Here is a 13618-nt window from a genome sequence, read left to right as displayed (position 1 = left end):
ACTATAAATAAAAAAGATAAAAAAGAAGAACCAGTACGAAGCATAAGAAATTATATTCAGTATCTTACAATAATCTATAATGGAAAAGAAACTGAAAAAAGAATTGAAACTTATTAAACATAATAAGTTTATAAACTTACTTAAATTAAAAATTAAAACTTATTGCAACATTTATATATGTTATATATATATGCATATAACTGAATCACTTTGCTGTATGTCTGAAACCAACACAATATTGTAAAATCAACTATATTTCAAATAAATAAATAAATTTGAATGGCTCCAAAATGTGAATATTCCAGGACTTTGTAAATTCATTATTTAACGGGCCTACCTGATGGACCTGAAATTCATCGTGGGGTGAAACATCAAAGTACATGTAAAAAGATAGGTTCTAATTAAATAGCATAAACAGAAAATAATCACTAAAAATCCTATACATACATTAACACTACAAAGTTTTGAAAAGTGGTCTTTTAATATGGTTATATACTTCCATGTTACAATGCATTTAAGAAATCTAAAACAGGTTTTAGATTATGCAATGAAACTCTACATTCTAGGAGCAGTTTTATTAGTGCAAGAGAAAGCAATAATGAAATGATGAAGGAATTAAAACTTCTTCACAGACTGCAGTTCCTGAAAGATATAGTAAATCAATAGAAAATCTTTAGTTTTAGCACAACCCTACTATTGAAACCACAGAAATCACCAAAAGTTTTCATAAAATACTTGTTCATCCCATTTGAACTTATCTTGCTATGTGTTTTATTTGAAGGTTTTATAAGTTAAAATAACTTGCAAACGCATCAAGGATTTCATGGGGGCTAGGAGGACTTTTATTTAATTACCTTTAAAAATATCCCCTCAGAAATACATATTCCTAAAACCCAAATACGGAATCATTTTTCCACATAAACACTGGAAAATGAGAAAGCAGAGGTCATGAAATAGCTTAATTTCAATGACCAGGTCATGAAGATATAAAATGCGCTATACAATGCATCATGTTATTAAATCAAAACACACTGCTAGTGCATGATGGGGGTGGGGTGGGGTGGAGAGGCAGGCGGGAGACAGGGGTTGGGGTCAGGTAGGGGGTAGCCTCCTTTCCTACTTATGCCAGGCCTAGGCCTCGGCTCTTTGAAATCTAGTTACTGGTGACACCAAGTCTTGAACTTCTTCTGTGTTCTCCCCAGCTGACTGAAGAAAAAAACACCTAAAAGGCTACTTGAAAAGAGAACAAGTAGATTCCGTAAAATTACTGAGCAGCCTAACATTCTGAAAAACTCAATCAAAAAAGGAAAACCCAGTCTTATAAAGAAACTTCAAACCATGGAAGAAAATACAAAGAACTAGGAGACAGAAACTTTGTGAATCCTAAAATTGCATGTGAAAAGAAGGAAAGTGAAGTCACTCAGTCGTATCCTAGTCTTGACAACCCCATGGACTATAGCCTACCAGGCTCCTCCATCCATGGGATTTTCCAGGCAAGCGTAATGGAGTGGGTTGCTATTTCCTTCTCCAGGGGATCTTCCTGACCCAGGGATCAAACCCAGGTCTCCTGAATTGTAGGCAGATGCTTTACCATCTGAGCCACCAGGGAAGTCACCATATTTAATCTTAATTTCAAAAGTTTGCAAAAGCAAACTTTTCAGGGATTTCTAAAAACTGAAGCGATGTTAAAAGTCCTGGTAATCCTCACTCCAATGCTTAAAAATCTTCTAGAAACACCTACCACTTCTCTGTTCACAAACCTTGCAGGAAATTCAAGTTTCTACACAACCAACCCCAAACGTCCTGGGCTCCGAGTGAGAGGAACCACCTTCAGGCCTCTCCTTGCCCATCTTCTGAGGCTGTTCCACTCTCCACCCAATATCTATAGGGCATTTCTCACACTTTTCTATGATAAGCTATTTACTTGTACATCTCTAGCACTAGAAGATAAGTTCCTTGAGAGTAGCTGCTGAATCTTGTTAACTGTGGTATCTCTTCTGCCTAGCATACCACAGGCACTAGAGCATCATTCTAGGGAGGAATAAATGATTGAATAAATGGGGTGGGACTTGCAGGTAGTGTCTTATAGTGATGTTTCCAGGGCTGGCAGTAGCAGCATCTCTCTGATTAGAATCAAGCCCCAGGGGAAAGGACACTGGGGTGCCCATGTGGGCCCTGACAACAGGATCTCAAGAAACAAGACGCCCAAAGTGAAAACACAGCTCCAGACCAGGGTGGGGTGACAAACACGGGAGTGAACCACAGAGGGGAGTCACCTATGGCAGCCTTTGGCCAGGCATTGGTTCTGATTTTCAAGCCCCCGTTTACCGTTGCTAGGCTTCCCTGGTGGCTCAAAGAGTAAAGAATCTGCCTGCAATGCAGGAGACCTGTGTTCATTCTCTGGGTTGGGAAGATCCCCTGGAGAAGGGAATGGCAACCCACCCCAGAATTCTTGCCTGGAGAATCCCATGGGCAGAGGAGCCTGGTGGGTTACAGTTCATGGGGTCGCAAAGGGTCAGACAGAACTAACTTTCATTTTCACTTTTTTTTTTTAACTGTCGCTAGATTATCAATTAAGAGTATTATCTTGCTATTCATCAAGTTAAGGATAGTGTCCTTTAGTGGCAGATAAAACATTGAGGACACTAAAGCAAGGAGAATGAAAATAAGCAAACAGACAAAACGGCAAGAAAAGCCGGGCATGAACTACCCTATCACAGACTTGGTTGAGATTTTTGACGTCTTCAATACTCATTTCACAGGAGTTTCTGTGGAGATGAACATTTAGTCACATAGATGACAGAGATACAAAGTGATTCATAGTTTATAGAGATACCAATAAACTGGAAAGACGCCAAACATTTGGCCTGCCTTGAGACAGTGAATCGCCAGGTTAGACAGGTTTTGGAAAGTATTGATGACTATACATAAAATCGATGGGTTGAAGAATAACAACAACAAATTAAGAATTTAACCTCTCTCAGGAATTCCCTGGCAGTTCAGTGGTAAGGACTCTGCGTTTCCACTGCTGGGGGCACGGGTTCGATCCCTGGTCAGGGAACTAAGATCCTACATGCCAAGCAGCATGGCCAAGATATAAACAAAAATAATAATAAAGAAATTGAACAATGGTTTAAAAAAAAAAAGAATTTAACCTTTCTCCATACATTCAGATAAATAAAAGGAGGGAGAAAGACAGCAAGTGAAGTGTGGGGGAAATAAAGTAACTCTGCCAATTCCTTAAAAGGATAGGCCATTTTTATGTAGCACATGGATTTTTTTAATTCTCAGCCTTTCATCTTACTCTGGTAGGACTGCATTTGCCACAGGCTGATAAGTGAATATGGCAGAACTTCAAAACTCATGTCAGCCAAAGAATCTAGAGAGAGAAAAAAAAAAAAAATCAGACATAAAGCTGGTAAAAGGCGGCTATAAATTTTTTTAATGCCTTTTATTTAATTCTACCAGAAGATCACACAGCAGTGTGATCTTGATTTGGGACATCTCAACCTCAACTCATGCACGCACATGGCCTTCATCCAATTTCTTGCCCCAAAGATATGGTTTTCATTAAACTAGTAAACCAAGAAAGGTTGCTTGTAACACCAATACATTAAAAAACTCTTTCCTCTTAAGACAATTTGAACCTTCCATTTACTAGAATGAGTCAAGAACTGATGAAGAAGAAAATAACAGGATGGAAAATGTAGTGCTTCACAGAGAGATGAAGCCAACAGTCATTATCCACAATTTATATCAGTATCTTGTTAACAGAACTTCATTACTCGCATCCTTACTAAAAGGGTGACTACAAGAAAAGACAAAACAGAAAAACATTCATTTCAAGTCTGTGCTGTTCTGTACTTGGCTCAAGAGAGGTAGGTGGAGAAGACGAAAGAAGGATGTGGACCCATGAAAGTTTGTTAAAATGTCAGCTCTACTCCCGACACCAAGTGTGCTGAAACACATGTACTAGAATATATAGGAATATATATAGAAGCACATTTGTAACCAAACACTCAAAACTGCCAGTGCCCATCAGCAGTAGGAAGGATTCACAAATTGTGGCACATTCACCACAAAACAAGGTGAATGAACACCCAAAACTACACGACATGTGAATGAATCCTGTAAATAAAATGTAGAGCAAGAAAGGAGAAGCCAAGTAACAAATTTGTAAAGTACAAAAACAGCTACATCTAGTCCATGCTGATAAGTCAGATATGGAGGCTCTAGGATGCTGGTGACCATCTGTTTCGAGGGCTTGGTGCTGGTTTTCACAAATACGTTTGGTTTGTGAAAATCACTGAACTGTATAATTTATGATATGAGCACTTTTCTACATGCATATTTCTTTTAGGAAAATGTGGTTAAGTATCAGTTCTAAAAACTTCCAGACAGTTCCTAAATGTTCTCTTCTTCAGGTTTGTCTCTTGCACTCCCATTCACAAGTGCTCTTACCTTTCTTAAATATGAAACTTGCAGCTGTGTATTTTATGTAGCTTAATGCAAATGTATTTGAATGTCTGCCAGATATTAAAAAACATTACTCGATAACAGTATGGAGGTTCCTTAAAAAACTAAAAATGGAGTGACCATATGATCCTGCAATCCCACTTCTGGGCATATATCTAGAGAAAACCATAATTCAAAGATACAGGCACCCCAATGTTCACTGTAGCACCATTTACAATAGCCAAGACATGGAAGCAACCTAAATGTCCATAAACAGTGGAATAGGTAAAGAAGATGATATAGATAGATAGACAAATGGAATACTACTCAGCCATAAAAAGAATGAAATAATGTTATCTGCAAAGTGGATGGACCTAGAGATTATCATATTAAGTCAGAGGAAGACAAATATCATATGATATCACCTATATATGGAATCTAAAAACATGATACAGATGAACTTATTTACAAAACAGAAACAGACTCAAAAACAGAAAACAAACTTATGGCTACAAAAGGTGATAGCAGAGTGGGGAGTGGGGAAAATAAATTAGGAGTCTCGGAATTAACATATACACGCTACTATTTATAAAATAGGTAAACAACAAGATCCTACCATACAGCACAGGGAATTATACTCAGTATCTTAAAATGACCTATAATGGAAAAGAATCTGAAAAATATGTGTGTGTGTGTATAATTGAACCACCTTGCTGTATACTTGAAACACACTATGGTAAATTAACTAAATTTCAATTAAAAAAATTTTAATGTTACTCTATAACAAAAAGAACTCCCAAAATGAGGAAGGGAGTGTGGAACTGACATGAAGAGGCAATTCACTGAAGAAGAAATATAAGTATGCAATTATAAAATGAAAACTAGTTTTTTATTTCATTATATAATGAAAAAAGTAAAAATTGAAATACAGTAGTGCTTTGTAGTTTTGCCTTGACATCAAATCAGGAAATGTTCGTAAAGGCTGAGTAAAAGAGAAAGCATTATTATCAGTGTGTAAAAGTAGTACATGTTGTATACCCACATCTCTGTACATCAGTGTGGTGCCCTGTGACACATCTTAAATATATATACCACTTTACCAAATCCTGCTATTGCTGGATGCATACCCAAAGGAGTAATTTAGGTTGCAGGCAAAGCCTTAGCTACAAGGATATTCACTGAAACATGATTTATAAGACAAGGTGGCTTCCCTAGTGGCTCAGACAGTAAAGAATTTGCCTATAATGCAGGAGACCTGGGTTCGACCCTTGGGTCGGGAAAATCCCATGGAGAAGGGAATGTTTACCCACTCCAGTATTCTTGCCTGAAGAATTCCATGGACAGTGGAGACTGGTGAGCTACAGTCCACGGGGTCACAAATAGTCGGACATGGCAAAGCCATTTTCACTTTCACTTTTCAAAGCTCCACACATTGAAAAGTTCATTTTTCAAAGCTCCACACATTGAAAAGTTCACTTTTCAATGACCACAGTAAGAGATTAAAAATATCGACAAAGCAAAGAGAAAAAAAGCTGGGAGCAGAGAGGGCAAAAATGTATAAAAGAGTGTTAGCAGTGGTGGTTATTGTCGAAAAGTCGATGATGAGAGTTTTTAAATTCTCTATTTCCTAATTCTTTTCTAAAATAATAATAATAATAAAAAAAGTTTTATGGCTGAGTAATACTCCACTGTATGTATGTGCCACATCTCCTTTATCCATTCCACAGAAGGGGTGGGATGAATTGGGAGACTGGGATTGACATATATACACTATTGACACTATGCATAAAATAATTAATGAGCATCTACTGTATAGCTCAGGGAACTCAACTCAAGGCTCTGTGGTGACCTAAATGGGAAGGAAATACAAAAAATGGGATATATGTATACTATGGCTGATTTACCTTGCTGTACAGCAGAAAGTAATACAACATTGCAAATCAACTATACTCCCCCCCAAAATTTTTTTTAATGTTTTAGAAGAATGTTTAATTTAGAAATAAATGTGTCTTTGCAGAGCTGTTTAAAGCTTAAATATTATAGTCTCAGTGAAATTTCTTAGATATAGTTCTTATGTACAGTGCTTACTGGCCCTTTAAGAAAGCCCTCGGTCTTTCTGAAATACAAGCTAATGGTAAAGAAAAGAAATGCCAGAACTCCCCCTGCAATTGCCCCATCAAGTATTTGCTTGGGCATTTCTCTTCTTTCCTAAATCCCTCTTGGGGGTGGGAAAGAGGTATCAGACATTCTGTGAGTTCATGCCCAGTTTAACCCTCACTCCCCAGACAAAATATAACCTGTGAGGATTCATTTGTTTCTCTTCCCTGCAGCAACGACTCAGTTGACTCAGCACACAGCTATTTATTAATCATACTATGTGCAATCGCACAGTTCTATAAAAGCCACAATGTCTTCCATTGCCAACTCACACCATTTCCCAGCTCTCCTGACCCTGTGTAGCTCTGGGCATTGTATTAACAGTTCACTCTGCCCTGCTTTTCACCTTTGCTCCTATTAAGTGTCAGATTTAAAAACAGCATTGATTGCAAAATTTTCAAAGATGGTTCAGAAGTCTGGATGAGATGCAATTTCACGGGCTTTTCTATGGTAGAAATAATTGGGCTATGGGTGTCATTAAGTGGCACATTTTTGTCTTCTGTAAGGGGCAGAACCTTCCCCCTAAGTGAAAACTTCAAAAAAAAAGAAAACTTCAAGACAATGAAAATCCTTTCCTATGAGGAGAACTGAGAAGGAGAAAGTGAGTCCAAGTACTTAAGGAATAAAATAGGAGAATTTCCAACACCTACGTTGCCATGTTGAAGCCCCGTGATAAACATGTGTGTTTAGAAAAAAAGACTAGAAGAAATATACTAAAATTTTCATTTTTCCCACACGTGAGTCATGGTAAGGACGAATTTTGTTTTCTTTAGCTATGTTTTCAATATTTTCTGCATTAAGTACTGATTTGTTATTAGAAAGCTATAATTACGTGCCACAGGACACAAAGGGCTTCCCAGGTGGCACGAGTGGTAAAGAACCGGCGTGCCAATGAAGGAGAAATAAGAGACGCAGGTTCGATCCCTGGGTTGGGAAGATCGACTGGAGGAGGGCATGGCAACCCACTCCAGTATTCTTGCCTGGAGAATCCCATGGACAGAGGAGCCTGGAGCGCTACAGTCCATGGGGTCACAAAGAGTCAGACAAAACTGAACGATTAGCCTGCATAGGTCACAAAAAGTGTAATGAGATAAAGAGCAGAGAAGTGGTGATCAAGGGCCCTGGAATTTGGGGCTTCTCACAAACACACAAGTTTTACACAGTTTCCAAAGCTTTCTTCCAAAGGCATTCCTTCTAAGGGTATGCAGAAAACATGTGCCATTGATTATCCGTGTTGACGGTGAAGATACAGGGGAGAATGAAGAAAGGACCAAAGACTGGGACATGATCTGGTTTCATTGTTTCTACCAAAAATTCTCTCTTACATTTTATTGATGCTTTTCTGGCAGGGAGGGTAGGTGAGGAGGATGTATTTTCCACCCATAAAAGTTGAACAGACTGTGCCCTCACACTGACTCTAAGAATAAAACCATGTGAACTGCTCCAAACATGGAGGGGAGTGTGTTTCTGCAGGATTCACACATGCTGCTTCAGTTCAAAGATCTCCCTTCAGCCAGCTCCCCTGCCTGCCTTCCCATAGCCTGTGGGAGAGCAGAGGGAGAAGAATCATGGCAGTCACCATGGCACGTCCCCAGAGTTGGAGAGTTCGGGAGGCTGGAATGTCTACCAACCAGCAGAATTAGATGGCAAAATGAAAAAGCATTAAACACTTAATAGGATGAAGGGAGGAAATGGTCTCAAGATCATCACACATCCAGGTAAATGTATGAGCTGCACCCATTCTTGAGTCCCTTCCCCGGTCACAGCCTGAAAGGCTCCGTATCTAAGCAGTGTGTGCAGTGGAGACCAACAGCACTGAGACATCCCAGCTCTCCCAGTCCATCCTCTGACCTGGGCTTCCCACAAGCTGGCCCAGAAGAAGGGAAGAGCCTCCAGTGGCAGACCTGAGATTTTCTCTGGAGTAGAGCCAACACAAACCATCATTTACTGTTAATGCCTTATATTTTTATTTTGCATGTTGCAGCAGGTAGATGCCCCAGAGATGCTCATGAAATGTCAGGCTCACGTGGAGAAAATGGAGCCCTTCATGAGCATGAGGCTGGGCTCAGGAGCTGCCCTGGACAGACACATGGGCAAGAACTGTTTTAAAGAAATTAATTGAAAAGTCTGAGACACATTGAGAGCTTTTCTCTCTCTTTACTTCCATCACATCCTAAGCAACTTGAAGTTACTTACTTCTTTTTTATTATATTTTTTATTTATTTTTAAATATTTATTTATTTTAACTGTGCTGGGTCTTAGTTGCAGCCTGTGGGATCCAACCTGAGTCCCCCGCATTGGGAGCACAGTTTCACCCACTGGACCACCAGGGAAGTCCCAAAGTTACTTACTTCTAAGGCTCAAGTCTGGCTCTCATTTCTGAAAAGGGATGTCTAAAATTGCACTTATACTACTTTGTCTCTGCAATCAATCCAGAGTAATGAATGAATGAGTATCCTGCACAGAGCTGGGTAATGAATTTGCAGTCTGTTTGCTTTTTCAGAAAGCTGCCCAGTTATTCTGATTTAGAAGCAAATAATCATTATCATAGTCTCCTACCTTTTTCCCCCCCTGTATCTTCCAGTTCTCCTTCCCTTTCCTTACTTGCATCCCCAAATGGGCCTGCCAAAAGACTGGTTTCTCTCATGAGCAAAAAGGATTTTCTGAGTCACTGATTCCCCCAAAGCAGAAAAACCTTCAGGAATTCTTTAGGAACATCAATAAAAATATAGCCAATGACCCTCAGGAAGGGTCAGTGTTTCCTCCAGTGTGGAAGTGAGCCAGAGGAGACAAGGAAGAAAAGTGATGGTTGTGAGAACCTAAGGACTAAAGAAGAACATGTTCATTTCATTTTGGTTCTTATAACTTTATATTCAGTGTCATTATATACTGGATATAGGGCTTCTCAGATGGTTCAGTGATAAAGAATCCACCTGCCAATGCAGGAGCTGCAGAAAACGTCAGTTCGATCCCTGGGTTGGGAAGATCTCCTGGAGTAGGAAATGACAACCCACTCCAGTATTCTTGCCTGGCAAATCCCATGGACAGAGGATCCTGGTGGGTTGCAGTCCATGGGGTCGCAAAGAGTCTGACACAAATGAGTGACTGAGCACACACACATACTGGACATACACTTGACCACTGCCTCATGGCTTCTATTTCTAAGACATACTGAAGGATTATAGAAATCTTGACCCACTATGTTAATTCTGCAAAAACATCTTAATTTTGCATTTCTTCTTAAGGACAAAAAAGGCAATGTATTGCCTTATAGTATTGAACTGAAAAAATAAAATTAAATGTAGAATAGTTTCTTGTATTCTATGGGATAAATATACACAAGGAATTAGTAGGATATCATATAAAATATAAATCTTCTAATTGTTCATAAACTTCACATAGTAATTTTATCAAATTTAAAATGAATTAAGGGTGTGCATCACCTGTTACTATCTGGGCAACTAGTTTTCCTTTTCCATCTGACTTTGTCCATCTAAATCACATAACCTCCCCCACTCCCAATAATACACACGGAGATTTCTTTGGATGGCTCTTCTCCATGAGAAATGGAAAACTGACCCTCAAATTCTGATTTTCTGGCTCTCGTTTATTCAGTACTCTGGTTCAAAAAGGGCTTCCCTGGTAGCTCATTTGGTAAAGAATACACCCACAATGCAAGAAACCCCGGTTCGATTCCTAGGTTGGAAAGATGCCCTGGAGAAGGAATAGGCTACCCATTCCAGTATTCTTGTGCCTTCCTGGTGACTCAAATGGTAAAGAATCCGCCTGCAATGCAGGAGACCTGGAGTCAATCCCTGGGTTGGGAAGATAGACTGGAGGAGGGCATGGCAGCCCACTCCAGTATTCTTGCCTGGAAAATCCCATAGTCAGAGTAGCCTGGTGGGCTACAGCCCATGGGGTCGCAGAGAGCTGGACACGACTGAGCGAGACTAAGCACAGCACAGCCCTGGTTCAAAACTGGGTCTAGTGATGTCAGCATTGTGTGTCAAAACTTCTTTCAACTGAATTCACTGTCCAGCCAACCCCAGGGACTTGGCCAGCTTCACCCTCAATGCCTATTTATTCACTTCCTCCCCTTGAAACGTTAAAAGCATCCTGTCGTTAACCAGCTGGTTAGAGCTGAGCAAATCCTCATAAATCAGCCCTTTGCCCGGGCAGACGACCTGGGAGTTCATGGTGGCTCTTTGCTGACAGAGAACAACTAAAGCACAATTCGGTTCACAAAGGAACCTTTGCATGTTTGCAGGCCTCCTCTTTCATCTGTAGGTTCAGAGTGCGTTTTTGATGAACAGTGCTCATCAGCCAACCCCCAGGGCTGCACAGAGGGTGAGAGCGCAGGCCTGGAGTCTGGCTGCCAGGGTTCAAGTCCCAGCCCTCACTACCCTCGGCGCACGAGTGATCTCCCCAGCGCCGTTTCCTCATCTGCAAAGTGTGATGAAGGCAGTGGGCTTGCCGTGAATGAAGGAACGCCTGTGAGAAGTGATCTCTGGATGTCAGCTCTCTGCCCAACCTCTCCCCGCAGGCTGACAGACTGTCTGCAGACACCTTGGAGAACTGTCCCGCCTGATTCATGTAACGGAAGCCTGCTGCCTGAGAGTCACACCTTATGCAAACTTTCAAGTCCATGAAGATCTAAGCAAGACCTTGATAAACTAGCTGATCAAAACCTATTACTCAGCCATAAAATTAAGGAAAATAATGCCACTTGCAGCAACATGGATGGACCTAGAGATTATTATACTGAGTGAAGTAAGTCAGACAGAGAAAGATGAATATCATATGGCATGGCTTATATGTGCAATCTAAAAAAATGATACAAATGAACTCATATACAAAAAAGAAATAGACCCACAGACATAGAAAACAAACCTTTGGTTACCAAGGAAGAAAGCAGGGAGAGAGATAAATTAGGAGATTGGGATTAACATATACACACTACTATATATAAAATAACCAACACGGACATACTGTACAGCACAGGGAACTATACACGGACATACTGTACAGCACAGGGAACTATACTCATTATTTTGTAATAACCTATAATGGAAAAGCATCTAAAAAAGAATATGGATATATATATAGATAGATAGATAAATAATTGAATCCCTTCGCTGTGTTAATGCAACATTGTAAATCAGCTATACTTCAATAAAAATAAAAATACACCTTGTATGTGATGTTCCACCCACCTGTGTGTCTGTAACCAAGGGAGAGATATACATTTTGTGTGTGTTGTGATACATGCTTTTAAGTGCTGCCATGAGCCAGTGATGTTGGCAGAAAGAAGTTCTCTGGACCAGTTACTCAGAAATACTCACTTGCCATACCTCAGTCCAGCTCTGTGAGCTGAAGAAACAAACTTCACCCTTTTGGGTCTCAGTCTCTTCATAAATGAAGTGACAGCAGCCTCCTTCATACAACGTGTGGGCAGGGAGTGAGTTAAGTTCTACCAACTGATACAGAGAAGCACATACTCTGCAAGAGTAACTGGATTCCAATTCGCACACTAAGATAACTAATAATGTAAACAGCAATATCATAAGCTATTGAATGTCAAGCTGTGCAAACCCTTCAGATCTCTGATTCCCTTAAATCCTCACCACAATCTTATCATTCCCATTTCCCAATGAGAAAACCAAAGCTGAAAGAGGGGAAAAAAAAAAGTTCCCCGAGGTCACACAGCAATCAAATGAAGCCTGGGTCTGTCGAATCTCAGAACACACACTCTGGACAGTCCAAGCCCCAGAACCTTCCTCTTACTGAGGCAGTCTGAATTTGTCAATGATCTCAAGTCTCAGACAGAATGATGGGGAAGGCTGGGCACACAGGCTAGCCAGCCAGGTCATCAAATCGGGCATGGTGACCAACAAGGAGACAGGTGCCCTGGGCAGCCTAACATGAAATCCTATTTCAACTGCATTTAACATTTACTCAAACTGCATTAGTTATACCCCCACAGAAGCTAGTGCTGACCCAAAGGTGGCCTCAAAGATTCACCAAGGTACCAGAAGGGAGCTGGGCTCTAAGCAGAGGCACAAAGAATGCCCCTTCCACAGCTATGTATACTCCTTTGAGCCAAGGTCCTAAAAAATCCTGTTTAGGTCCACAGATCACACAAAATCCCTCATGAAAACAGATCTGTCAGCTGGGTTTTCTAACTATTCTCATCCCCCCCACCCAGGATCAGCATCAGTCCTTGGGGCCAAGAATCCTGAGAATATCTTTCCTCCTCCATCCCACAAACACATGTGATTTTCTCCTCTCTCTCTTTCTGAAATTCTCTCTCTAGGTACTTGGCCCAGTTTGGACCCCCAAAAACTCCCCAGTCGGTGGAAAGAAATAGAACAAGCTAGGAATTCATGCACACAGATGTCTAAAGCAACAAAAGTCCATTGGTCAATCAAATAGCAGACAACCAGCCCCATCTGAACTCCGCTGAGACAATGCTTCTTCACCTTTCATGTGTCTAAGACAAACTACTTCTCCATCCCTCAGCCACTGAGCCAAATAAAAGGTCCAAAACTCAGTTCAGCAAGGAAATCCTCCAAGGAACTACCTCCTGGGTCTTCAACTAGTTGTGCTGCCTGCTCTCCCCTGGACTCGTATTGAAGGTGGATTACAGATCACTTCATCTTCCAGCTGCCTGGAGAGGGCTGGAGAAGCAGATGAGGCCTGGGGGTCCAGGAAGAGCAGAGAGGTTCTGCCCTCTGTCCTCAGCACTGTTAAACCTTATTCCCCCAATCACAAGGCATCAGCCAAGCTATGTAAAAGCGCACACTACAGTAAGGAGATGCTCTGGTTTATTCATTCACCCCAATCCAGTTCACCTATGTGCTGAGCCCCCACCAGGTGCTTTTTTTAAAAAATAAAATATATTTATTCTATTCTCCACTTTTCATTTCTTGAGCTCAAGTCAGAAGACCATAGTAAGTTTGGCAAATGAATCCCCCAAAATACTTTGTCACCTGCTGTATTTGGAATA

At 40.6% G+C, this 13618-nt stretch overlaps 1 protein-coding gene across 4 annotated transcripts in view; it reads right to left on the bottom strand.

The window, feature by feature from the left end:
* GLI3 (GLI family zinc finger 3) overlaps positions 1-13618 on the bottom strand; it is a 306186-nt gene that overhangs the window by 226741 nt on the left and 65827 nt on the right. The window contains exon 1 of one of the 4 annotated variants that reach the window (XM_081531100.1): positions 3305-3373. The exons of the other annotated variants lie outside the window; for them this stretch is intronic. Within the exon in view, the coding sequence (XP_081387226.1) occupies positions 3305-3365 (61 nt within the window). The 5' untranslated portion in view covers positions 3366-3373. Of the gene's footprint in view, positions 1-3304; positions 3374-13618 lie in introns of those variants that run through there. 4 annotated transcript variants of the gene reach the window in all.

The sequence above is a fragment of the Giraffa tippelskirchi genome, chromosome 10, assembly GCF_054371585.1.
Source record: "Giraffa tippelskirchi isolate mGirTip1 chromosome 10, T2T-mGirTip1v1.2.pri, whole genome shotgun sequence".
Classification (NCBI taxonomy): domain Eukaryota; kingdom Metazoa; phylum Chordata; class Mammalia; order Artiodactyla; family Giraffidae; genus Giraffa; species Giraffa tippelskirchi.
Note: the sequence above shows the minus strand (reverse complement) of the source record. Positions and strands in the feature narration are given on the sequence as shown.